Source organism: Littorina saxatilis, linkage group LG15, assembly GCF_037325665.1.
Source record: "Littorina saxatilis isolate snail1 linkage group LG15, US_GU_Lsax_2.0, whole genome shotgun sequence".
NCBI lineage: Eukaryota > Metazoa > Mollusca > Gastropoda > Littorinimorpha > Littorinidae > Littorina > Littorina saxatilis.
Window position 1 is genome coordinate 32792238 of NC_090259.1, and position 25684 is coordinate 32817921.

General features: G+C 43.0%; 1 protein-coding gene across 1 annotated transcript in view; it reads left to right on the forward strand.

Moving 5' to 3' along the window:
• The window catches only part of LOC138949088 (sodium/glucose cotransporter 4-like), a 44350-nt gene that overhangs the window by 14101 nt on the left and 4565 nt on the right, over positions 1-25684 (forward strand). Inside the window, exons 3-15 of the mRNA XM_070320824.1 lie at positions 628-696; positions 1726-1830; positions 2941-3000; positions 3945-4049; positions 6075-6180; positions 6321-6401; positions 8992-9197; positions 11257-11392; positions 15499-15606; positions 16363-16513; positions 17412-17580; positions 23392-23613; positions 24885-25236. Of these exons, the coding sequence (XP_070176925.1) occupies positions 628-696; positions 1726-1830; positions 2941-3000; positions 3945-4049; positions 6075-6180; positions 6321-6401; positions 8992-9197; positions 11257-11392; positions 15499-15606; positions 16363-16513; positions 17412-17580; positions 23392-23613; positions 24885-25236 (1870 nt within the window). The remainder of the gene's footprint in view (positions 1-627; positions 697-1725; positions 1831-2940; positions 3001-3944; positions 4050-6074; positions 6181-6320; positions 6402-8991; positions 9198-11256; positions 11393-15498; positions 15607-16362; positions 16514-17411; positions 17581-23391; positions 23614-24884; positions 25237-25684) is intronic.

Genomic DNA, 25684 nt, shown 5'->3' on the forward strand with positions numbered 1-25684 from the left:
TGCTATGTTTGTCACGCTCTGTTTGTCACGCTCTGTTTGCCACGCTCTGTTTGCCACGCTCTGTTTGTCACGATATGTTTGTCACGATATGTCTGTCACGCTCTTTTTGTCACGCTATGTTTGTCACGCTATGTTTGTCACGCTCTGTATGCCACGCAATGTTTGTCAAAAGCTATGTTTGTCACTTTCTGTTTGTCACGCTATGTTTTGTCACGCTCTGTTTGTCACACTATGTTTGTCACGCTTTGTTTGTCAAAAGCTCTGTTTGTCACGCTATGTTTGTCACGCTCTGTTTGTCACGCTTTGTTTGTCAAAAGCAATGTTTGTCACGCTATGTTTGTCACGCTCTGTTTGTCCCGCTCTGTTTGTCACGCTATGTTTGTCAAAAGCCCTGTTTGTCACGCTCTGTTTATCACGCTCTGTTTGTCAAGCTCTGTTTGTCAAGCTCTGTTTGTCACGCCATGTTTATCGCGCTAGGTTAGTCAAGCTCTGTTTTTCAAAAGCTATGTTAGTCACGCAATGTTTGTCAATCGATATTTGTCATGCTACGTTAATCATGCTATGTTTGTCACGCTATTTTTTTTCTCGTCACGCTGTGTTTATCTTCACTCGGTACCTTGCTTCCAGACTTCACGCAAGAACCGGGGCAGCGTTGGAGGTTACTTCCTGGCCGGTCGCAACATGAACTGGATCCCTGTGAGTTTGTTTGTTTGTTTGTTTGTTTGTTTGTTTGCTTAAAGGCATATGTACGCGCTCCCGTGTTTACAAAGTGTAGTTTGCCAATAATCGATGTCAAACGCACCATAAGACCATGTAATGACGATATGTCGCCATGCGCGGACCATATACATGCATTACAGCTTGTTTTAGAGTCTCAAAAACTTTGGATGTAAACAAAGACGCGGAGTTATTTCCCTTGCGTCAACGCTACCTCTGTTGGCAAATCTATAAATAGGACGATCCAGATCAAAATGAAAATTAACATATCTCAACATTGAAGGGGTCCTAGACCACAATATTTTGCAGGGAAATTAATTTAGCATGTCTCCAGCTGTTGGTAAAGCAATTAGCGTGTATAGTCATCGAGTACATATGGCTTTAACGCCCAGCCGACCACGAAGGGCCATATCAGGGCGGTGCTGCTTTGACATATAACGTGCGCCACACACAAGACAGAAGTCGCAGCACAGGCTTCGTGTCTCACCCAGTCACATTATTCTGACACCGGACCAACCAGTCCTCGCACTCACCCCATAATGCCAGACGCCAGGCGGAGCAGCCACTAGATTGCCAATTTTAAAGTCTTAGGTATGACCCGGCGGGGGTTCGAACCCACGACCTCCCGCTCACTGGGCGGACGCTTTACCACTAGGCCACCGTGTTGCTGTTTATCTCATATGCCTGGCCACATATGAAACAAAATCAAAAAACAGTAAAGGTAGGTTGTTGGAACGTTCGTTATTGATAAAACAATACGTTACATTCACATAATTTAATATGACCTGGATATAATGTATGTGAATGTAACGTATTGTTTTGTCAATAACAAACGTTCCAACAACCTACCTTTCTTGGTTTTTTATTCTGAATTTTGGAACGTTGGCAGTCTCTTTGTTTTTGTATTTTGTTCAGATATGAGATCATTAGCAAAACGTGTTTCAAGGGAAGGACTGTGCCTTACAAAATGGTGATTGAATGAAACAATGTTGAAATAAATCATTGCAGGTGGGAGCCTCTCTGTTCGCCAGCAACATCGGCAGTCTTCACTTTGTGGGACTGGCCGGCTCCGGGGCAGCTGCTGGCATCGCCATTGCCCTCTATGAGTTCAACGTGAGTTGTCTGTCTTCCATTCTTCTGCGCTGCATATTCGAATGCCCGGTTTGGCGAGAGATGTATTTCTCAGAGTCAAATTTGTGCAGACTCTCTTCGGTGTCCGAACACCCCCGCGCGCATACATGCGCACGATAACGATCCCAGATTCACCGCGAAAGTCTCAGGGCTTGAAAAACAAGTAGACACGCATGCATTACCTCTTGTCTCTCATAAGCACGATCGTATCTCGATACTTTGACGAGACAAGCCTAATGCTGACGTGTCGAAGTAGACAGCCGCAGTGGGCTTGTACGAGTCAAAGTATCACACCGTGTCATCAGCGTATTACCAAAACCTGTCCAAATATAAGCCAATTGGTCTAAGAGGACGTTAACCTCTAATTGTCAGTCAGTATGTGACATGACTATAAAGACGATGTTAGGAATGTATTAGCTTTGTTGGCTTTGAAAGAGTTGTACCCCTTCGAGACAGTGAGGCAAACCACCGCTGATGACTTGTGGGCCCAAGTGACCATGACGTCAATATTGTTCCGACGTGTAGTATAATCTTGATAAAACGCCCTTTTCTCAGTTCGATGTTATCAACTTAATGTCCGCTATGAAGCAATGATCGCTTGAGTCAGTATGATCAACATGTCTGATTACAAACACAGACTGAAGCGTATATGTTCTCTGGATAATCTCAATTTCGTAGCGAAACTCCCCAGTTGTATTCACCATTCTCCGCCTTTCCAACCCTGTCTCTCTTCTCTCTCCCTTCATCTCTGTCTCCGTCTCTATTTATTTTTGTCTTCTCTCCACCTAGCCGTCCCTTCCTGTCTGTCTGTCTGTATGTCAGTCGGTCGGTCGGTCTGTCTGTCTGTCTGTCTGCCTGTCTGTCTGCCTGTCTGTCTGTCTGTCTGCCTGTCCGTCCGTCCGTCCGTCTCTCTCTCTCTCGCTCTCTTTCTCTCTCTCTCTCTCTCTCTCTCTCTCTCTCTCTCTCTCTCTCTCTCTATCTCTCGCTCTCTCTCTCTCTCTCTCCCTCTCTCTCTCTCTCTCTCTCTCTCTCTCTCTCTCTCTCTCTCTCTCAATCACACACTAAAACTGATAGTTTCTTTTCTCTTTACAGGCAATGATTGTCGTGCTGACGCTTGGATACATCTTCCTGCCTATCTACATTGCATCAGGGGTATTTGTTCTTTTTTTGTTCATGGATTGGAATTTGTCATGTCATGTCATGTCTTCTCTTGTCTTTCTGATTAGACTAGCCCTCTCCTAGAGTAAGGTATTATGTGCACTTGCTTGCTAAGCTGTGGCATAACTTCTGTGTTCCGTTGTTTGCTGTAAGCTTTGGATACTTCATGCATTTGGTGTTCAGTATGATTTGTCTGGTACTGTATTGTCTGTCCGTATCTGTGTGCCTGTCTGCGTGTCTGTCTGTAAGTCTGGCTGTGTGTGTGTGTGTGTGTGTGTGTGTGTGTGTGTGTGTGTGTGTGTGTGTGTGTGACTGGCTCTAAGTGTGTGTGTTTGTGTGTCTGGCTATGTGTGTGTGTGTGTGTGTGTGTGTGTGTGTGTGTGTGTGTGAGCGTGTGTGTGTGTGTACATCAGTGCGTGTGTGTGTGTGTGTGTGTGTGTGCGTATGTCCCTCTCTACACTCTCTCTTTCTCTCTCTCTTTCTCTCTCTCTCTCTCTCTCTCTCTCTCTCTCTCTCTCTCTTCTCACTCTCTCTCTCTCACTCATTCTCTTTCTCTCTCTCCCTCTCTTTCTCTCTCTCTCTCTCTCTCTCTCGTCCTCTCTCTCTCTCTCTCTCGTCCTCTCTCTATCCCTCTCTTTCTCTCTCCATCTCTCTCTCTATCTATCTCTCTCTCTATCTCTCTCTCTCTATCCATCTCTCTCTCTCTCTCGTCCTCTCTCTATCCCTCTCTCTCTCTCTCTCTCTCTCTCTCTCTCTCTCTCTCTCTCTCTCTCTCTCTCTCTCTCTCTCTCTCTCTCTCTCTCTCTCCCCCCATCCCCAAATCTTCTGCATGACGGTAACCATGCCCGCACCTCATTTCGTCTGTAGAATGAATTCAAAGTAGAAATGGAAAACAAAAGCAACACCAAAAAAAGACAAATTTTGTATTGTCCTTACAGATCTTCACAATGCCAGAGTACCTGCAGCGACGGTTTGGAGGCAAGAGGATACAGATGTACATGGCTGTATTGGCTCTCCTCGTCTACATCTTCACCAAGATATCCGTGAGTTCTTCCCGCTTGGGAGAAAGAGAGAGAGAGAGAGAGAGAGAGAGAGAGAGAGAGAGAGAGAGAGAGAGAGAGAGACAGACAGACAGACAGACAGACAGACAGACAGACAGACAGACAGACAGGCAGACTTGACAATGATTGCATCATAGTCCTTGTCAAATTCTGAATCTAAAAATATGTACATATGCCATGTTTACTCTTAAAATGTGATCACTATTAAAGGCACAGTAAGCCTCCCGTAAACCATCACAGAGCTCCCCGAGCGTCTACATACAGTACAAGCATACTTCCATTTGAACGCTCACCGAACGGGAACATCCTGGCTGCTTTCTGTCGAGCGTGAGAAATTTTCAACGAATTTATTTTCGTGGACTTGCTCCTCTACAACAATGGCGCCTCGTTTTGGTGCTGGACGGCTGTTATGAATATTCAATACCGGAAATCACGCCCGGACAGTAAGCCTCCCGTAAACCATCACAGATACTGTCAGGCTTTTACACACAGTACAAACACCCTTCCATTTGAACGCTCACCAAACGGGAACATCCTAGGTGCCCTACGTAAAGAGCGAGCAATTTTTAAAGAATTAATTTTGCAGATTGTCTCGAACACTTTTTGGACCCATCCTGAACTCAGGTCAAAAATGAGTTACTTCCCTTCGGGTCTCATTCTATCGATGTAAACTGGCCATGGCCGTGGATCGATGATTATCAGAATGTTTTTGGACCGTGGTGCGTTTTTGCGCTAGACCTAACTTTTAAAATCTAAATAATAAATTGACAGCTTGTTACACAAACATTCTTTAATCATAAAAGAATTCTTTTTTCATCAAGACAAGCTCAGTACAATTCGAAGTTGTGAAAGTTTGAAGAAAGAAAAGCCCGGAAGCAGGGTCACGCAAGGGTCGTAGCAGACGACGGTTTATGCATATCGCCGTTCCTCTCAACAGTCAAAAGCCATCGCTATAGAGTTCTTGTGAACCACAGCCGTTTGTTTCGTGCATAAAAACGTGCTATTGTAGATAAGCTCACATCTATGGCATTCCATTTGTCAAATAATTATTTGGATACTTTTTCATGTTTTTTTCACCAGTTGTAGCTAAATAATCATTATTTAGAAGCTCATGTGCTAAATATGTAAATGTTTATAAACAATGTAAAACAATTCTAAATAATTTTTTTGTTTACGTAAACCATTCATTATTTACCTAAACAATTCATTGTTTTCGTAAATAATTCATTGTTTACGTAAATAATTATTTATTTAGCAACATTGCTGATTGTTTACAAACAATGTAATATAAGTCTAAATAATATATTGTTTACATAAACAATATATTATTTAGACGTATTGTTTATAAACAATGTAATATAAGTCTAAATAATATATTGTTTACGTAAACAATATATTATTTAGACGTATTTTACATTGTTTATAAACAATCATGCATTGTTTTGTTTGTCGCTAAGCGTTATGTCCCTGTGTTTGTTTTGTTTGTCACTAAGCGTTATGTCCCTGTGTTTGTTTTGTTTGTCGCTAAGCGTTATGTCCCTGTGTTTGTTGTGTTTGTCGCTAAGCGTTATGCCCCTGTGTTTGTCTTGTTTGTCGCTAAGCGTTATGCCCCTGTGTTTGTTTTGTTTGTCGCTAAACGTTATGCCCCTGTGTTTGTCTTGTTTGTCGCTAAGCGTTATGCCCCTAAGCGTTATGTCCCTGTGTTTGTTTTGTTTGTCGCTAAGCGTTATGCCCCTGTGTTTGTCTTGTTTGTCGCTAAGCGTTATGCCCCTGTGTTTGTCTTGTTTGTCACAAAGTGTTATGCCCCTGTGTTTGTCTTGTTTGTCACAAAGTGTTATGCCCCCGTGTTTGTCTTGTTTGTCGCTAAGCGTTATGCCCCTGTGTTTGTCTTGTTTGTCGCAAAGTGTTATGCCCCTGTGTTTGTCTTGTTTGTCACTAAGCGTTATGCCCCTGTGTTTGTCTTGTTTGTCGCTAAGCGTTATGCCCCTGTGTTTGTCGTGTACGCAGGCTGACCTGTACGCTGGCGCGCTGTTCATCGAACAGTCCATCGGCTGGTCCATCTACCCAGCCATCCTCCTGCTGCTGGCCGTCGCCGCCATCTTTACTATCACAGGTCTTGTCAAATAGTCTGCACACGCAAACTCACTGACACACACACACACACACACACACACACACTGACACACACAGTCACACACCCACACACGCCATTAATTTTGACGGCCAATACTTATCCACAATGTTTGTCAACAGGAGGTCTGACCGCTGTGATTTGGACAGATCTGATACAGACGGTCATCATGCTAATTGGCGCTTTTGTCCTCATGACCATCAGTAAGTATATCATCTTAACAGCACAGGCCTGCCCGTCTAAGTGTTTGGGCTCACTATCTGAGATATGGCTTTCCTTTCGTTTCAACACTGTCCAGTAAGGCCAAAAAAAATAGTCTGTTTACGGTAACCCGACCGACCCTATTTTTTTTCGCGCGACCCTAGACTTTTTTTTGGCATTTGGGGGAAAAAAAAAAAAAAAGATTTGTTTTTTTTTGCAAAATAACGTAAAAATATGGTTTTTTGGAAAAAAAACAAAAAAAAACCGACCTACCGACCCTATTTTTTGGGCCTATGTTACCGTAAACAGACCTATTTTTTTTTGTCTAATTGACAGCCTGCGTGCTTTCTGTGCAGAGTGGTCATTTGTAGAGGAATTAACTGTATTGGGCCTTTCTTTCTTTCTTTCTTTCTGGACTGATGATGTCATTTGTATGGAGTCGACGCACGTGCGAGGATATGCATGTGTGGGAGGGGGGGCGCGGGAGATGGAAACTTGCTGTATGTTATGTAATGTACATATTGTGTGTGATACGTGGAAAATGTGATACTATTTAATTGCATGTGTGATACAGGGACAATGTGATATCTGTAGGCCTAGGCCTATACTAGTGACTACTGTGCGTGATACATGAAATGTGATATGAATGCTGTTTTTATATGTTATACTCTTACTTTCTGCCTATGTCTTAATCCCAAGCGCAAGACAAATTCTTCTATGTGAAAATTGAAGCCAATAAATTTGAAGTTGAAGTTGAAGTTGAAGTTGAAGTTTCTTTCTTTATTTGGTGTTTAACGTCGTTTTCAACCACGAAGGTTATATCGCGACGGGGAAAGGGGGGAGATGGGATAGAGCCACTTGTTAATTGTTTCTTGTTCACAAAAGCACTAATCAAAAAATTGCTCCAGGGGCTTGCAACGTAGTACAATATATGACCTTACTGGGAGAATGCAAGTTTCCAGTACAAAGGACTTAACATTTCTTACATACTGCTTGACTAAAATCTTCACAAACATTGACTATATTCTATACAAGAAACACTTAACAAGGGTAAAAGGAGAAACAGAATCCGTTAGTCGCCTCTTACGACATGCTGGGGAGCATCGGGTAAATTCTTCCCCCTAACCCGCGGGGGGCATTGGACCTTTTAACGGGTATGGATTGTGTCTTAAACAGCAACTTGAGAGTACAGGATGGCTTTTCGTATTCAAAACTAGGATGTGCCCGTGTTTAGATTTATATGTTACAGTAAATTTCCAAAACCAGGAAGTTTACACAGTAACTAAAAATGTCCAGGAAATGTTTACATTTTGTGGTTTTAAGATTTTACTGTTTCATAATTATATTATATCACCTGCACTTTTGGCGGAATGACCACGGCGTTGACACTGGGGCGACATGGACACCGGCTCTGATTCAACACCTAAAGTTGACCCATGTCTCGTCTCTTCGAATCCGTGACCCGAGCATGACAAGTCCAGCGTTTTTCCTTGCAACTAGATGAGACCCCCAAAAAACATTCTTCTTTTCTCAATCAATCAATATGAAGCTTATATAGCGCGTATTCCGTGGGTACAGTTCTAAGCGCTTGTCGAAGAGTTGTGAACACAGGACTAACAAAGAAACTAACATCTACAGACGGACACAAACCCTATCACACACTAGCAAACCCTGATAAACATACAACAAACAACTGTTTAACAACAATGTACACATCAATAGCTAGGTCCAAACAAAATAATATCAAACACAAAGAAAACACCTCTCACAGAGCACAGCACAAGAATGTCTTTGGGGGCACAACACATCACTGTCGAACATGAAAGTCGCAGCCAGCTACGGGAAGAACTGAGTCTTCAACCTACTCTTGAACGCGTCAAGAGAGGGGCTCTGGCGAAGCTCAAGCGGCAGGGAGTTCCTGACGGAGGGGCCCGCGGAGGGAAATGCACGCTGACCAGCAGATGCGAGTTTCGAGCGAGGGATGTGAAGGCGGAGTGGGTCAGCAGCAGAACGAAGGGGACGGTCGGAGGGCTGGGTGTACAGGTCCAGGGAGGATTGAAGGTACTCGGGAGCAGAGTCGTTGAGACACTTGTAGACCAGAGTGGACAGTTTGTAGGAGATTCGGGTGTTGACAGGGAGCCAGTGCAAGGAGCGAAGTAGGGGGGTGATGTGGTCTCGCTTCGTCTTCCTCAACGTCAGCCTGGCAGCAGCGTTCTGGACTCGTTGTAGGCCATGGATGGATGAGGCGGGGAGGCCAGCCAGAAGGGAGTTGCAGTAGTCCAGACGACTGAAGATGAGGGAGACAACCAGCTTGACACAGGCGTCGTGGGTGAGGTAGCGACGGATGGAGGCGATGCGTCGTAAGTGGAAAAAGCAGGTCTTGATGATGAAGGAGATGTGTGTCTGCATGGAGAGAGTGGAGTCGAGAAAGACGCCAAGGCTCTTGACAGCAGGGGAGAATGGAACAGTCGCGTCATCCAGCTGGAGGTCGGTCACAGTGAGGGAAGCAATCTTCTGTCGTGTTCCAACGAGAAGGGCCTCTGTCTTCTCACTGTTCAGCTTCAACTTGTTTCTATCTCTCTTTGTTAACAGGCTTTGACAAAGTTGGTGGGATAAACGGACTGGTGACGAAATACCCCAAAGCGATCGCCAACAGTTCATTGGCCCGCAACGACACGTGTGGTATGCCACGTGACGACTTCATGCACCTTTTCCGTGACCCCTCGGACGGTGATCTCCCCTGGCCTGGTCTCATCGGTGTCACCATTAACTCCATTTGGTACTGGTGTGCTGACCAGGTGAGGGGTACAGCGACAACGACGAAAGCAGTGTTGGTATAGTGATGGTTGTGGTGATGATGATGATAATGATGGGGATGGTGATGACGACGATGACGACGATGATGGTGATGATGATGATGATGATGATGATGATGATGATGATGATGATGATGATGATGATGATGATGATGATGATGATGATGATGACGACGACGATGACGACGACGACGACGATGATGAGGTGGGGAGGAGGAGGAGGAGATGGAGGAGGAGGAGAAGAATAAGGAGGAGGTGCTGTTGGTGTCGTTAGAGATTCTGATGATTGGGGACTTTCTTTTTCGACGTTGATGACGCCAATGATGATGATGGTCAATCACTTTTGGTCAATCCTTCCAAGAGATATAACGAGGATGAAGATAATAATTATGACATATTGGTTTATCAATTGATCGTTGGAGTAAGTGTCCTTAGCGGATTATGACTTTATTCAGTTATTCTGCAGAAAAGACAAATGCTGGAGAAAAATCGTTCTTTTCCGCAGCATTTCTGCATAATATGTCATCTTTCGCCGAAGCAGCGTTTTTTTCTGCAGCAAAACATTTTACTGCAGTAAAATTGAAATCAAGAATGCTGCAGTAAAACGGTGCTGTTGTATTACTGCAGAAAACCTGTTTACATTTTTTCTGCAGCATTTTGTACTGGCTCTTGGCGGATTATGACATTATTCAGTTATTCTGGAGAAAAACCGAAATGCTGGAGAAAAACTGTCTTTTCTGCAGCATTTCTGCATAATCTCATCTTTCGCCGAAGCAACGTTTTTTACTGCAGTAAAACATTTTTTCTGAAGCATAATGTTTACTTGGTTTTCTGCAGCATTATTGCGATTAACGTTTTCTTCAGAATAGTCTGTGACAGTTTTTCTGGAGAAAAACGAACGACCTTGTAAAGTAGCGTTTGTATTCGTCGCCCCCTGGAATTGTTTGTTCCGTCGGAAAGGAAGTCAGACAGACAAAATACATTCGTGTCACGCACAACTATTGGTAATTCTGGATGAGTCCATTTCTCGACAGAGGGGGGCTCGCGTGCTCCAACATTATAATGAGCCAGTACAAAATGCTGCAGAAAAAGTGTAAACGGGTTTTCTGCAGTAAAACAACAGCACCGTTTTACTGCAGCATTCTTGATTTCAATTTTACTGCAGTAAAATGTTTTGCTCCAGAAAAACCCGTTGCTTCGGCGAAAGATGACATTATGCAGAAATGCTGCAGAAAAGACAGTTTTTCTCCAGCATTTCTGTTTTTCTGCAGAATAACTGAATAATGCCAAAATGCTGAAGAAAAAGTGTAAACAGTTTTTCTCCAGTAAAACAACATCACCGTTTTACTGCAGCATTCTTGATTTCAATTTTTCTCCAGCATTTCTGTTTTTCTGCAGAATAACTGAATAAAGTCATAATCCGCTAAGAATAAGTAAGTGCGTGTGGTACTGGTGTTGATAAGAACAGACGATGTTCGTAAATAACTCTTTATGGGTATTGAAAGAGTGAGTACCCTTTCTTCTTTTTTTGGACAAAGAATTTCTTACGTGCTCCTGTCCTCGTGTTTCAAACACAGCCCTCTCTAGTGATTGGCCCCTCCAATGTTTGTCCCAGTGAAAGCAAGGGTATTCACTCATTCACAACCCATACAAAACCGACAAAGTTATTTTCGGAATTCGTCTATTAATACAGTGGTAGTCTATATAAAATCATAGCGCTGTTTTTTGTGGGTATTTTTGTGTGTGTGGTGCCGACAGCAGCAACAACAGCGACGACGACGATTACTATGACGACGACGGCAATAACCCTGCTGCTGCTGCTGCTATATTAGCAATGCATGTGTAGAAAACGAAGGCGATACTAATTTTAAGACAAGCAAGGTTACATTTTTGGAACGTTTTGTTTAATTCAGGGCAAAACAACACGTTCACAAGAACCTCAGCCTGTGAAGTGTTTCAGTAGGCGATATAGATAATTATAATTTAGTTTTGACGATTCTTTTGACGAGCACGATGTCGATGTTTCTCTGTCCAACCTCAGGTGATAGTGCAGCGGTCACTGGCGGGCAAGACGTACGACCACTCCAAGCTGGGCTGCGTGCTGTGTGGCTACCTCAAGCTGCTTCCCTTCTTCCTCCTCGTCCTTCCTGGCATGATCGCCAGGATCCTCTTCACTGGTCAGTTCCTCTCAAACTTTATATTTCATGATTAATTTTTTTGTTCCTGGAAAACATGTTGTTATGGGGGCCAGGAGGCCCCCATTCATACGGTTAGTTTCGAGGTTGACAATGGGCAGCGCCATTTTGTTGTGAAATACGTCATCAGTTTGTGTACACAGGAAGTTGTGACATCCGTCACCCTATGGGAGGTGTGAAGGCAACATTGTTCATCAGTAGAAAGTTGTGAAATCCGTCACCCTATGGGAGGGGTGAAGGCAAAATTGGTCATCACTGAGTTTGTGTAACACAGGAAGTTGTGAAATACGTCACCCTATGGGAGGAGTGACGGCAAAATTGTTCAACAAAAACATCATATGTCGAACTGTGCAGGGTCAACCGCAACAAACTCAAACCATTCATACTATACTGCATTTGAGTGACTTATATACCAACATTTTTATGTCTTATTTTCAGCACAGGTGTAGGAAAAAATCATGAACCAAAATGTTATTTATTTTCTAATTTAACATTTGTTTTACAAACGTGACCATGGACATGGTCTTTCAAACATACAGTGACATTAAACATTGTTATGTTAAAAAAATTTAAAAAAGCTGTTGTGCACAAATCAAAAAATACATTGTACATTTTACCTACAGGCCAAACAAGAGATCCAAGCAAGTTGCACTGATCTAAAAATATTTTTTTAGATCAATGGCAAGTTGTCAAAGACAGGCGCTTGCATTTGGATGTGTCCAATGATAGTGGGTTTGGTTGTGATCAATCAGAATAATGTAGGAATAAAAATGTATGACAGTTTGGTATGATGACATGTAATTCACATAATTATGGTGAAATATAATATTATACATCATATAATATTAATATGGCTGTTGCCATGACCATGAACCCCAAGAAAGGTTTAATGTTATGAAAATCAAAATACCAAAATCAACCACCTATTAATCTGGTCTACGGCGCGGGAAGATTGAGGCCTTCGAAAACGTTCAACGTTGGCCAATAATGATTTTAACAATGTTGTGTCGTTTTGTATTATGTTTTATTTTGTTGATCAATTGATAAATATGTCTTCCCAACATATTACAAATCAAACAGAAATAAAGTCTTAGAGAACTACAATAATTATTGTTGCCGTCAAAACCTTGCAAGGCCTCAACCGTTCTCACGAGATCAGTTACATTTCTCTCTCTCTCTCTCTCTCTCTCTCTCTCTCTCTCTCTCTCTCTCTCTCTCTCTCTCTCTCTCTCTCTCTCTCTCTCTCTATCTAGTCTCTCTCTCTATCTAGTCTCTCTCTCTCTCTCTCTCTCTCTCTCTCTCTCTCTCTCTGTATGTATGTCTTTGTCTGTGTCTCCCTCTGAGTCTCTCCGCTTCTGTCTTTCTATCTCTGTCTCTGTCTATGTGTGTGTGTTTCTCTCTCTCTCTCTCTCTCTCTCTCTCTCTCTCTCGCTCTCGCTTTCTCTCTCTCTCATCTGACTCTTGGCACACAGGTCAAAGTAGAGGTTAACTTGAGTGCACGTGTACCTAGCAGAAGGGGGGTGATTTCTTGAATTAGCTGAGGGCAGTAAACATGTGTCTCAAAGCAGAGGTTGGGCTATTTTTAGACCGTCAACACAGACAGTACAGCGTCGTCAATCCCCGCGTGAAGGAAATCGCTCATCTTCCACGTCCAAAACGTAGTGATATTGACTCGCCAGATTAGCGCGGTAGGAAAGCGCGCTTTTCTGCCGGTATTCTTGTTCGCAATTTCCGGAAAACATCCACTTTCACTTTGAGACTGTTCTGTTTACATTCGACACTATCAAAACCACTTTGCAATACTGAAATAATTTTTTCTGTGTTCGAAAGCTACAGCCAATCGTTATTATATCCCCTTAGGTACAGTTTCATAACATTATTGGCACGTGTAAACAATAGGAATTAATTAATGAACGCTACGCAAAGGGCAGCCTTTAACCTCCCTGTTGTCACTCAGCATTTTTTTTTTAATTCTCATCCACACTTTCAGCACTTCCCCCACCCGCCTTCCACATCTCAGATGTAATTTGTAAATGACGTTTTCAGCCTTCAATCCACTATTTAACATAGTAAGTCAAGCTTTTCAAACCTTATTAATAATTGCTTTGATATTTTGCTGATGTTCAGTGTATTATTTAATAAAGATCTCATGGTTCAAAATTTCATATTGTTTTTTCAAAAACGTGCGTGTGTTCCATTTCAAACTAACCTCACTGATGTGAACTCCATTATTACTGTCACATCTGTTTTACAAATTACACCCATAATCCAAACCAACGCGCAAACACACACACACACCACAACTACACACATATGTACTCGTTACCATTAGCCAACGCTCGTCACAACACTGTCAGTCTCAAGTCTAAATAATAATAGTATAAATCATAACTAAATTTTTTTCACACCATCATAGACATAATGTTGCTTCACATGTTCTTTGTACAATCGTTGGTTTTCACAATAAATATTGCATTACTGTAATTGTCTTCTTTTTCTTTAACAATATCTTTCCAAAAACAAAACTCAAAGACCACACAAGCTAATGCATTACCTACTCCTATCTCTCGTCTCTCTTCCTGGGTACAATGGTACCTAAGACTTACATTCAAATGCTTACATTTCCATGCTACCCACATTGTCAAAATACCAATAATTATTCAAAACAAATGTTAACTACTACCTAAGTTCATTTCAGACCCACACCCATTATTATACACACATTTCACATTTAAACCATTAGTCGGCCCCCTGTCGATATTTATCGAATAAGTTCCTTGTGAGGTTTGTTGTCAGTGATCGCCAGGATCCTCTTCACCGGTCAGTTCCTCAAAAACACGTTGTCGTGAGAATCCTAAGGCCAAAACAAAATAATATGTCTGTTTCCTGTGATAAGGCCAACTAAAGTAGAATCATTAGTGTTGTTGTTGTTGTTGTTGTTGTTGTTGTTATTGTTATTGTTGTTGTTGTTGTTTTTGCTGTTGTTGCTGTTGTTTGTTGTTGTTGTTAATGTTGTTTTCACAAGAAATGCAATAAAAGTTTAGATGTAGCATAGATATTATTTTGTTGAAAAGAATGCATGAGCCTGCAAACACGATGGACGTGCCGTGTTATCTGTGTAGAGACTGTGGGCTGTTCTGATTCTGACGTGTAGTGTTATCTGTGTAGAGACTGTGGGCTGTTCTGACACTGACGTGCCGTGTTATCTGTGTGGAGACTGTGGGCTGTTCTGATCCTGACGTGCCGTGTTATCTGTGTAGAGACTGTGGGCTGTTCTGATCCTGACGTGCCGTGTTATCTGTGTAGAGACTGTGGGCTGTTCTGATCCTGACGTGCCGTGTTATCTGTGTAGAGACTGTGGGCTGTTCTGATTCTGACGTGCCGTGTTATCTGTGTAGAGACTGTGGGCTGTTCTGACACTGACGTGCCGTGTTATCTGTGCAGAGACTGTGGGCTGTTCTGATCCTGACGTGCCGTATTATCTGTGAAGAGACTGTGGGCTGTTCTGATCCTGACGTGCCGTGTTATCTGTGTAGAGACTGTGGGCTGTTCTGATCCTGACGTGCCGTGTTATCTGTGTAGAGACTGTGGGCTGTTCTGACACTGACGTGCCGTGTTATCTGTGTAGAGACTGTGGGCTGTTCTGATTCTGACGTGTAGTGTTATCTGTTTAGAGACTGTGGGCTGTTCTGACACTGACGTGCCGTGTTATCTGTGTAGAGACTGTGGGCTGTTCTGATCCTGACGTGCCGTGTTATCTGTGTAGAGACTGTGGGCTGTTCTGATCCTGACGTGCCGTATTATCTGTGAAGAGACTGTGGGCTGTTCTGATCCTGACGTGCCGTGTTATCTGTGTAGAGACTGTGGGCTGTTCTGATCCTGACGTGCCGTGTTATCTGTGTAGAGACTGTGGGCTGTTCTGACACTGACGTGCCGGGTTATCTGTGCAGAGACTGTGGGCTGTTCTGATCCTGACGTGCCGTGTTATCTGTGTAGAGACTGTGGGCTGTTCTGATTCTGACGTGCCGTATTATCTGTGTAGAGACTGTGGGCTGTTCTGATCCTGACGTGCCGTGTTATCTGTGCAGAGACTGTGGGCTGTTCTGACCCTGACGTGTGCATGGAGGTGTGTGGCAGCAGGACTGGCTGCAGCAACATCGCCTATCCCACGATGGTCATCAACCTACTGCCTGCAGGTAATGTACCTTAGTATATGCAGTGAAACTCTTTAATTGTGAACCCGGTTATAGCAAAATTCGGTATTTGTGAAATTTGGTAATACATTGTAATGAAATTCGGTTATAATGAATACAGTCATGCTTAACTGGATACAATGCTAATCCGTTAATTTGAATCCGGTTGTGCATAAAAGCGATTCAATAATGAACAAATTTTAAATTCAATACAATGCGGTCAACAAACTCGCTCAAATTATAGTAAAATCTATTTATAATGAACACATTGTAAATCTAATACACAGCAACCTTTGTATTGTAAAGCCGATTGTAAAGAAATTTCTATACTTATGACCAACTGTGTCATTATTGAACAGTTACATAATTATATTAATTAACTAACGAGTGGTGAAAACCTGTTTTAATATTGTGAACGTAGGGCACTTTTCATAATGGTTCATTGCAGACGCTTTCATGAACAACGAGTGTTTTCCTCGCTCGGACAATAACGGACATCAGCCCCCATGAATGATCAAATAGCTAGAAGAAGTCCCAAATATTTTTTTTTATTTATCTTAAATGACGTGAGAGTGACGATGATGATGATGATGATGATGATGATGATGATGATGATGATGATGATGATGATGATGATGAGGATGATGAGGATGATGAGGATGATGAGGATGATGATGATGCGAAAAAGATCCTACGAAATTGTTATGTGTTGTTGATTGTCCTACCCCAAAACTATAACCCATTTATGACGTTGTGCAGGAGCCCGTGGGATGATGCTTGCCGTGATGATGTCAGCACTGATGTCATCACTGACGTCAATCTTCAACTCTTCAGCCACAATCTTCGCCATGGATGTGTGGACACACGTCAGACGTCGTGCCTCAGAGCTGGAGGTCATGGTGGTCGGCAGGTTAGCGTGTTATTTATTTATGTGTGGGGGGGAGATTTTGTATGTGGGATTAATTACTGGAGCAGAGTTGTGAGAAAAGTATGGATAATGTATCGGGAGTAACTTGCTGCTTTCGTGCGTTTGCTTTGCATCTGTCACTTGTCAAAGTGAATGATGTTCGTGATTGTTTGACTGTTGATAGGTTATGGCGTGCTTGTCATGCAGGTTGTTCATAGTGCTATGATGTTTGAAGGCGTTTTCCTGTGCAACTGCACAGGTTGTGAAGTGTGTTGTAATTTCTGTAGTGTGATTGTGTTTTCAATTTTGTGACTGCACAAGTTGTTCGTAGTGGTGAGACTGTGTGTTCACTGATGTGAAACTGATTGTGTTTTCACTTGTGTGACTGCACACGTTGTCCGAGGTGAGGGCCCCAAAGGGTTTAAAATCGTGATCGTGATTGGCGTTTTTTGACCTTTCTGTGACCGTGATTGCCCAAATTTCCATTTCTGTGATCGTGATGGGACTTTGCCCGTGATCCGTGATGACAAAAAAATCAAGTCTTGTGATCGTGATCGTCATTTGTTTTCGTGATTGTGATGGGCATTATTGCAAAGCATTTTATTTTCAACGTACATTTTTCACAGCTGTATCACTCTATGATCCTCTATTCGTCAAGGTGTTTGTGATCGTGAAAACAAAAATCAAGGTAACTGTGATCGTGAAAGCTAAAATGTCCCTTCCCGTGATCGTGATGATACCCCCCCTTTGGGGCCCTCCGAGGTGGTGTGACAGTGTTTACCGTAGTGACTGCATGTACAGGCTCTTCGTTGTTTTGAGACTGTGCGTTGGCCAGTGTGACTGCACATGCAGGCTGTCCGATGTGGTGTGACTGTGTTGACCGGTGTGAATACATGTGCAGGCTGTTCGTGGTGGTGCTGGTGGTGATCAGTATCATCTGGATCCCCGTGCTGAAGGCGTCCCAGGGCAGCCAGCTCTTCGTCTACATCCAGGAGGTCTCCTCCTTCCTCCAGCCGCCCATCTGTGCGGTCTTTCTGCTCGCCATCTTGTGGCCAAGGTTTAATGAGAAGGTCAGTTGTCCCCTCCCTCCCTTACCGCTAACAACCCCCCCCCCCACCCCACCCCCCCAACTCCAACCCTCTGGGCAGTCCTTCTGCTCGCCATTCCTATTGCCTAGGTTTAATGAGAAGGTCAGTTGTCCCTTCGCTCCCTTACCGCTATATCCTCCAGTCCCCCCCCCCCACCCTCCTCCACCCATCTGGGCAGTCCTTCTGCTCGCCATTCCTATGGCCTAGGTTTAATGAGAAGGTCAGTTTGCCCCTCCCTTACCGCGCGCTATCCTTCCCCTCAACCCATTCCTCTGGGCTGTCTTTCTGCTCGCCATTTCTATGGCCAAAGTTTAATGAGAATGTCAGTTCACCCCCCCCCCCCCCTTCCCCATCCTCCCCGCACCCTCCTCAACTGGACACCCCACACCCTCCTCAACTGGACACCCCACACCCTCCTCAACTGGACACCCCACACCCTCCTCAACTGGACACCCCGCACCCTCCTCAACTGGACACCCCACACCCTCCTCAACTGGACACCCCACACCCTCCTCAACTGGACACCCTGCACCCTCCTCAACTGGACACCCCACACCCTCCTCAACTGGACACCCCGCACCCTCCTCAACTGGACACCCCACACCCTCCTCAACTGGACACCCCGCACCCTCCTCAACTGGACACCCCGCACCCTCCTCAACTGGACACCCCGCACCTTCATCAACTGGACACCCCACACCCTCCTCAACTGGACACCCCGCACCCTCCTCAACTGGACACCCCGCACCCTCCTCAACTGGACACCCCACACCCTCCTCAACTGGACACCCCACACCCTCCTCAACTGGACACCCCGCACCCTCCTCAACTGGACACCCCGCACCCTCCTCAACTGGACACCCCGCACCCTCCTCAACTGGACCTCAACCTATCTTTTTATATTTAGTCAAGTTTTGACTAAATATTTTAACATCGAGGGGGAATCGAAACGAGGGTCGTGGTGTATGTGCGTGTGTCTGTGTGTCTGTGTGTCTGTGTGTGTGTGTGTGTGTGTGTGTGTGTGTAGAGCGATTCAGACTAAACTACTGGACCGATCTTTATGAAATTTGACATGAGAGTTCCTGGGTATGAAATCCCCGAACGTTTTTTTCATTTATTTGATAAATGTCTTTGATGACGTCATATCCGGCTTTTCGTGAAAGTTGAGGCGGCACTGTCACGCCCTCATTTTTCAACCAAATTGGTTGAAATTTTGGTCAAGTAATCTTCGACGAAGCCCGGACTTCGGTATTGCATTTCAGCTTGGTGGCTTAAAAATTAATTAATGACTTTGGTCATTAAAAATCTGAAAATTGTAAAAAAAAATAAAAATTTATAAAACGATCCAAATTTACGTTTATCTTATTCTCCATCATTTGCTGATTCCAAAAACATATAAATATGTTATATTCGGATTAAAAACAAGCTCTGAAAATTAAATATATAAAAATTATTATCAAAATTAAATTGTCCAAATCAATTTAAAAACACTTTCATCTTATTCCTTGTCGGTTCCTGATTCCAAAAACATATAGATATGATATGTTTGGATTAAAAACACGCTCAGAAAGTTAAAACAAAGAGAGGTACAGAAAAGCGTGCTATCCTTCTTAGCGCAACTACTACCCCGCTCTTCTTGTCAATTTCACTGCCTTTGCCATGAGCGGTGGACTGACGATGCTACGAGTATACGGTCTTGCTGAAAAATGGCATTGCGTTCACTTTCATTCTGTGAGTTCGACAGCTACTTGACTAAATATTGTATTTTCGCCTTACGCGACTTGTTACATTTAGTCAAGTTATGACTAAATGTTTTAACATCGAGGGGGGAATCGAGACGAGGGTCGTGGTGTATGTGTGTGTGTGTGCGTGTGTGTAGAGCGATTCAGACCAAACTACTGGACCGATCTTTATGAAATTTGACATGAAAGTTCCTCGGTATGATATCCCCATACTTTTTTTTCATTTTTTTGATAAATGTCTTTGATGACGTCATATCCGGCTTTTCGTGAAAGTTGAGGCGGCACTGTCACGCCCTCATTTTTCAACCAAATTGGTTGAAATTTTGGTCAAGTATTGTTTGACGAAGCCCGGACTTCGGTATTGCATTTGAGCTTGGTGGCTTAAAAATTAATTTATGACTTTGGTCATTAAAAATCTGAAAATTGTAAAAAAAATTATTTCTTTTATAAAACGATCCAAATTTACGTTCATCTTATTTTCCATCATTTGCTGATTCCCAAAATATATAAATATGTTATATTTGGATTAACAACAAGCTCTGAAAATTAAATATATAAAAATTATGATCAAAATTAAATTTTCGAAATCAATTTAAAAACACTTTCATCTTATTCCTTGTCGGTTCCTGATTCCAAAAACATATAGATATGATATGTTTGGATTAAAAACACGCTCAGAAAGTTAAAACGAAGAGAGGTACAGAAAAGCGTGCCATCGTTCTCAGCGCAACGTACTACCCCGCTCTTCTTGTCAATTTCACTGCCTTTGCTGTGAGCGGTGGACTGACGATGCTACGAGTATACGGTCTTGCTGCGTTGCATTGCGTTCAGTTTCATTCTGTGAGTTCGACAGCTACTTGACTAAATGTTGTATTTTCGCCTTACGCGACTTGTTATATTTAGTCAAGTTTTGACTAAATATTTTAACATCAAGGGGGAATCGAAACGAGGGTCGTGGTGTATGTGCGTCTGTCTGTCTGTGTGTGTGTGTGTGTGTGTGTAGAGCGATTCAGACTAAACTACTGGACCGATCTTTATGAAATTTGACATGAGAGTTCCTGGGTATGAAATCCCCGAACTTTTTTTCATTTTTTTGATAAATGTCTTTGATGACGTCATATCCGGCTTTTCGTGAAAGTTGAGGCGGCACTGTCACGCCCTCATTTTTCAACCAAATTGGTTGAAATTTTGGTCAAGTAATCTTCGACGAAGCCCGGGGTTCGGTATTGCATTTCAGCTTGGTGGCTTAAAAATTAATTAATGACTTTGGTCATTAAAAATCTGAAAATTGTAAAAAAAAAATAAAAATTTATAAAACGATCCAAATTTATGTTTATCTTATTCTCCATCATTTGCTGATTCCAAAAACATATAAATATGTTATATTCGGATTAAAAACAAGCTCTGAAAATTAAATATATAAAAATTATTATCAAAATTTTTTTTTCGAAATCAATTCAAAAACACTTTCATCTTATTCCTTGTCGGTTCCTGATTCAAAAAATATATAGATATGATATGTTTGGATTAAAAACACGCTCAGAAAGTTAAAACGAAGAGAGGTACAGAAAAGCGTGCTATCCTTCTTAGCGCAACGAATACCCCGCTCTTCTTGTCAATTCCACGGGCACTGCCTTTGCCACGGGCGGTAGAGTGACGATGCTACGAGTATACGGTCTTGCTGCGTTGCGTTGCGTTCAGTTTCATTCTGTGAGTTCGACAGCTACTTGACTAAATATTGTATTTTCGCCTTACGCGACTTGTTACATTTAGTCAAGTTTTGACTAAATGTTTTAACGTAGAGGGGGGAATCGAGACGAGGGTCATGGTGTATGTGTGTGTGTCTGTGTGTGTGTGTGTGTAGAGCGGTTCAGACTAAACTACTGGACCGATCTTTATGAAATTTGACATGAGAGTTCCTGGGTATGATATCCTCACACGTTTTTTTCATTTTTTTGATACATGTCTTTGATGACGTCATATCCAGCTTTTCGTGAAAGTTGAGGCGGCACTGTCACGCCCTCATTTTTCAACCAAATTGGTTGAAATTTTGGTCAAGTAATCTTCGACGAAGCCCGGACTTCGGTATTGCATTTCAGCTTGGTGGCTTAAAAATTAATTAATGACTTTGGTCATTAAAAATCTGAAAATTGTAAAAAAAATATTTTTTTTATAAAACGATTCAAATTTACGTTCATCTTATTCTCCATCATTTTCTGATTCCAAAAACATATAAATATGTTATATTTGGATTAACAACAAGCTCTGAAAATTAAATATATAAAAATTATAATCAAATTTTTTTTTCGAAATCAATTTAAAAACACTTTCATCTTATTCCTTGTCGGTTCCTGATTCCAAAAACATATAGATATGATATGTTTGGATTAAAAACACGCTCAGAAAGTTAAAACGAAGAGAGGTACAGAAAAGCGTGCTATCCTTCTCAGCGCAACGAATACCCCGCTCTTCTTGTCAATTTCACTGGCACTGCCTTTGCCACGGGCGGTGGAGTGACGATGCTACGAGTATACGGTTTTGTTGCGTTGCGTTCAGTTTCATTCTGTGAGTTCGACAGCTACTTGACTAAATGTTGTATTTTCGCCTTACGCGACTTGTTACATTTAGTCAAGTTTTGACTAAATGTTTTAACATAGAGGGGGGAATCGAGACGAGGGTCGTGGTGTTTGTGTGTGTGTGTGTGTGTCTGTGTGTGTCTGTGTGTGTGTGTGTGTGTGTGTGTGTGTGTGTGTGTGTGTGTAGATCGATTCAGAATAAACTACTGAATCGATCTGTATGAAATTTTTGATGAGAGCTCCTGGGTATGATATCCCCAAACGTGTGTTTTCATTTTTTCGATAAATGTCTTTGATGACGTCATATCCGGCTTTTTGTAAAAGTTGAGGCGGCACTGTCACACCCTCATTTTTCAATAAAAGTGATTGAAATTTTGGCCAAGCAATCTTCGACAAAGGCCGGACTTTGGTATTGCATTTCAGCTTGGAGGCTTAACATTTAATTAATGACTTTGGTCATTAAAAATCTGAAAATTGTAATTAAAATTATGTTTTTATAAAACGATCCAAAATTGCGTTTATCGTATTCTTCATCATTTTCTGATTCCAAAAACATATAATTATGTTATATTTGGATTAAAAACAAGCTCTGAAAATTAAAAATATAAACATTATGATTTGAAAAAGATAACAAGGTCCCTGTACTGTTCATCACGACCATCTGGGGCACATTCTAGGATAAGTCACATTTCTTGATTTTTCTTTCGTGACTATTTGTTTGTCCACTAAAGATGCCGTTAGGTCGAGGTTCTTGTGAACGTGTTGTTTTGTCCTTTAATTAAACGTTCCAAAAATTGAAACCTTTCTTGTTTTGTATTCTCTTTTTTTTTTTTACCCCCAGGGGGCGTTCAAGGTTCTGGTGAACGTGTTGTTTAGTCCTTAATTAAACGTTCCAAAAGTGTTCGCTTTTGATTCGCTTGTGACTTTCACAACAAGCGGCCGAACATTCGACCAAGCTAAGTTCGTGTTACTCATTGTTTGTCTGTGCACTTTAAAGATCGTTGGGTCGACCGGCACGGTGGCCTAGTGGTAAGGCGTCCGCCCCGTGATCGGGAGGTCGTGGGTTCGAACCCCGGCTGGGTCTTACCTAAGACTTTAAAATTGGCAATCTAGTGGCTGCTCCGCCTGGCGTCTGGCATTATGGGGTTAGTGCTGGGACTGGTTGGTCCGGTGTCAGAATAATGTGACTGGGTGAGACATGAAGCCTGTGCTGCGACTTCTGTCTTGTGTGTGGCGCACGTTATATGTCAAAGCAGCACCGCCCTGATATGGCCTTTCGTGGTCGGCTGGGCGTTAAGCAAACAAACAAACAAACCGTTGGGTCGATAAATTTGTGACTGTAACGTATTGTTGTGTCAATAACAAACGTTCCAACAACTTACACTTGTACATTACTTGTTTTTTGATTTTTAACCTTTCTTGTTTGTTTTATTTTTAACCTTTCCTGTTTTTTATTCCTTTTTTTGTGACCCCAGGGGGCGTTCGTATCGCTGTTGATCGGCATGGCGATAGGCCTTGTGAGGTTTGCGGTGCAGTATTCCTACACCGTGCCAGACTGCGGCAGCAACGAACCCGATCCCACCCCGGCCATAGTCAAGGACGTTCACTACCTCTACTTCTCGGCGCTTCTCTTTGTCATCACTATCGTCATCGCTCTGGTCGTCACTCTCGTCACCAAACCCATCGACGAACGATGCGTAAGAGCCGGATTAGACTTTGCTGTGGTGTTGTCGTCTTGGGTTTAGATGTTGGTGGTGTTTTTGTATTTGTAGTGACAGGTTGTCGCCGTCGTTGTTGTTGTGGCGAAGGTGCTGGTATTAGTGATATTGTGATGATGTAGGTATTTGATGTTTTGTTATGTGCCGACGGGCGCAGTGGCGTGGTGGTAAGACATCGGCCTCCTAATCGGGAGGTCGTGAGTTCGAATCCCGGTCGCTGCCGCCTGGTTATGTGCAGACCTGCTAGTGATTTAACCCCGTTCGTGTGTACACGCAAGCACAAGACCAAGTGCGCACGGACAAGATCCTGTAATCCATGTCAGAGTTCGGTGGGTTTTGAAACACGAAAATACCCAGCATGCCTCCCCGAAATCGGCGTATGCTGCCAGAATGGCGGGGTAAAAACGGTTATACACGTAAAACTCCACTCGTGCTAAAAACATGAGTGAACGTGGGAGTCTAAGCCCATGAACGAAGAAGAAGAAGTTATGTGTGTGTGTGTGTGTGTGTGTGTGTGTGTGTGTGTGTGTGTGTGTGTGTTTGTGCGGAGTGGTTAGTAGGGGTGATTATATTTTGTCCGTCTGCGTATCCGTCCTTTCCTTTTTCTCGAGTCTGCATAACTTTTGAACGGTAAACAATGTTTGATACCATCATTCCTCTGACGGACTTTTAATAGCTTTTATGTTCAATAAATGTTGGTGCAGAGGGTTATCTATATGCAACGGAGCATGCTCTAGTTTAAAGTAACACGAGTGTGATTGAGAGTTTTCCCTAGCAGTACACCATAAACTAGCGTTACTCTGTAACATGCCTTTTTAATGAGAGCGATTTACAGTGGATTGTAGTGGTGATCATGCAGGGCTGGGTCTGTTCGGGTCGGCCCTGAGTTCCAGAAGCACAGCCCCTTACCTGGCAAATGTAGCCTATCTTTTGTTCTAAAGCAGAGACCCCTTTCAAAAATGCTAAATTTTAACAGTATCTGGGGGACCGTCACCACCCCCCCCCCCCTCCCCCCCCCTCCCATAACTCGATCCGCCTGACCAGCCCCTGTATCCCTTACAAATATTGGAAGCTCCCCCCACCCCCCCCCCCCCCCCGCCAACCCCTCATGCGTATGATCCAGCCCTGGTGATGGAGGAGAGTGCTATATGTTCTGCAGCTCGATGTAAACGCTTGCTTCCACGTGTGTTACGTTGATACGTATCCTTTCATCTTTATCAACAAAAGAGATACCTTATTCATCTGTACAGATACGAAGATTAACTTGGTGGTCTCGGAACAACAAAGACCCCTGTTGGGACATCAACGAATGGTCACGTGATCCGGACGCCTACGAGGCCAAAATGGCGGAGAAACAGAAAGAGCCTCTCTCCGACGAAACCGGAGATGACGTCAACACAAGTTCTGGTGACGTCAAGGGCGAGAGTGAGAACGGAGAGATGAAACTGGTGACGAAAGCACAAGAGGTGGAAGAGTTGGCCGCTGAGGATAATAACGGAGAGGAAACAGAAGCGTTGAAAGACAAGGTGGAGATGGAGATTGATGACACGGGGAGCAAAGTGGTGGTGGTGATTGAGGACAGAACAAAGGACAGCTACAAAGGTTTGTGTGGATTGGAGCGGGTGGTGGGCTGCACGTGTAGGGAAAAAGAAAAGGCTGGGAGGGGGGGGAGAGAGAGAGAGAGAGAGATAGAGATTGTATGTGTGTGTTTATGGGGAGGCGTGAGAGGAGAGGGTGGGTGTACATGCGTGTGTGTGTGTGTGTGTGTGTGTGTGTTTGTTCGTTTATTTCTTATTTTAGTAGCTTTGCAATTGGAGTCAAAACTTATATCCGATTGGTATGAACCTTCATTCATACTTTTTTGTCTGGATGCCTCTCTCTCTGTCTCTCTCTCTCTCTCTACCTACTTTTGAATTCTTTATGTCTCTTTGGTTGTTGCTTTTTCCCGTTTTGCATTATTCCCGTTTATTGCCCCAACAGCCGCTTCTGCATGCTTCACAGACATTCCTAACGCATGCGTCGTATATTGTTTGTGCGACATTATACCTGC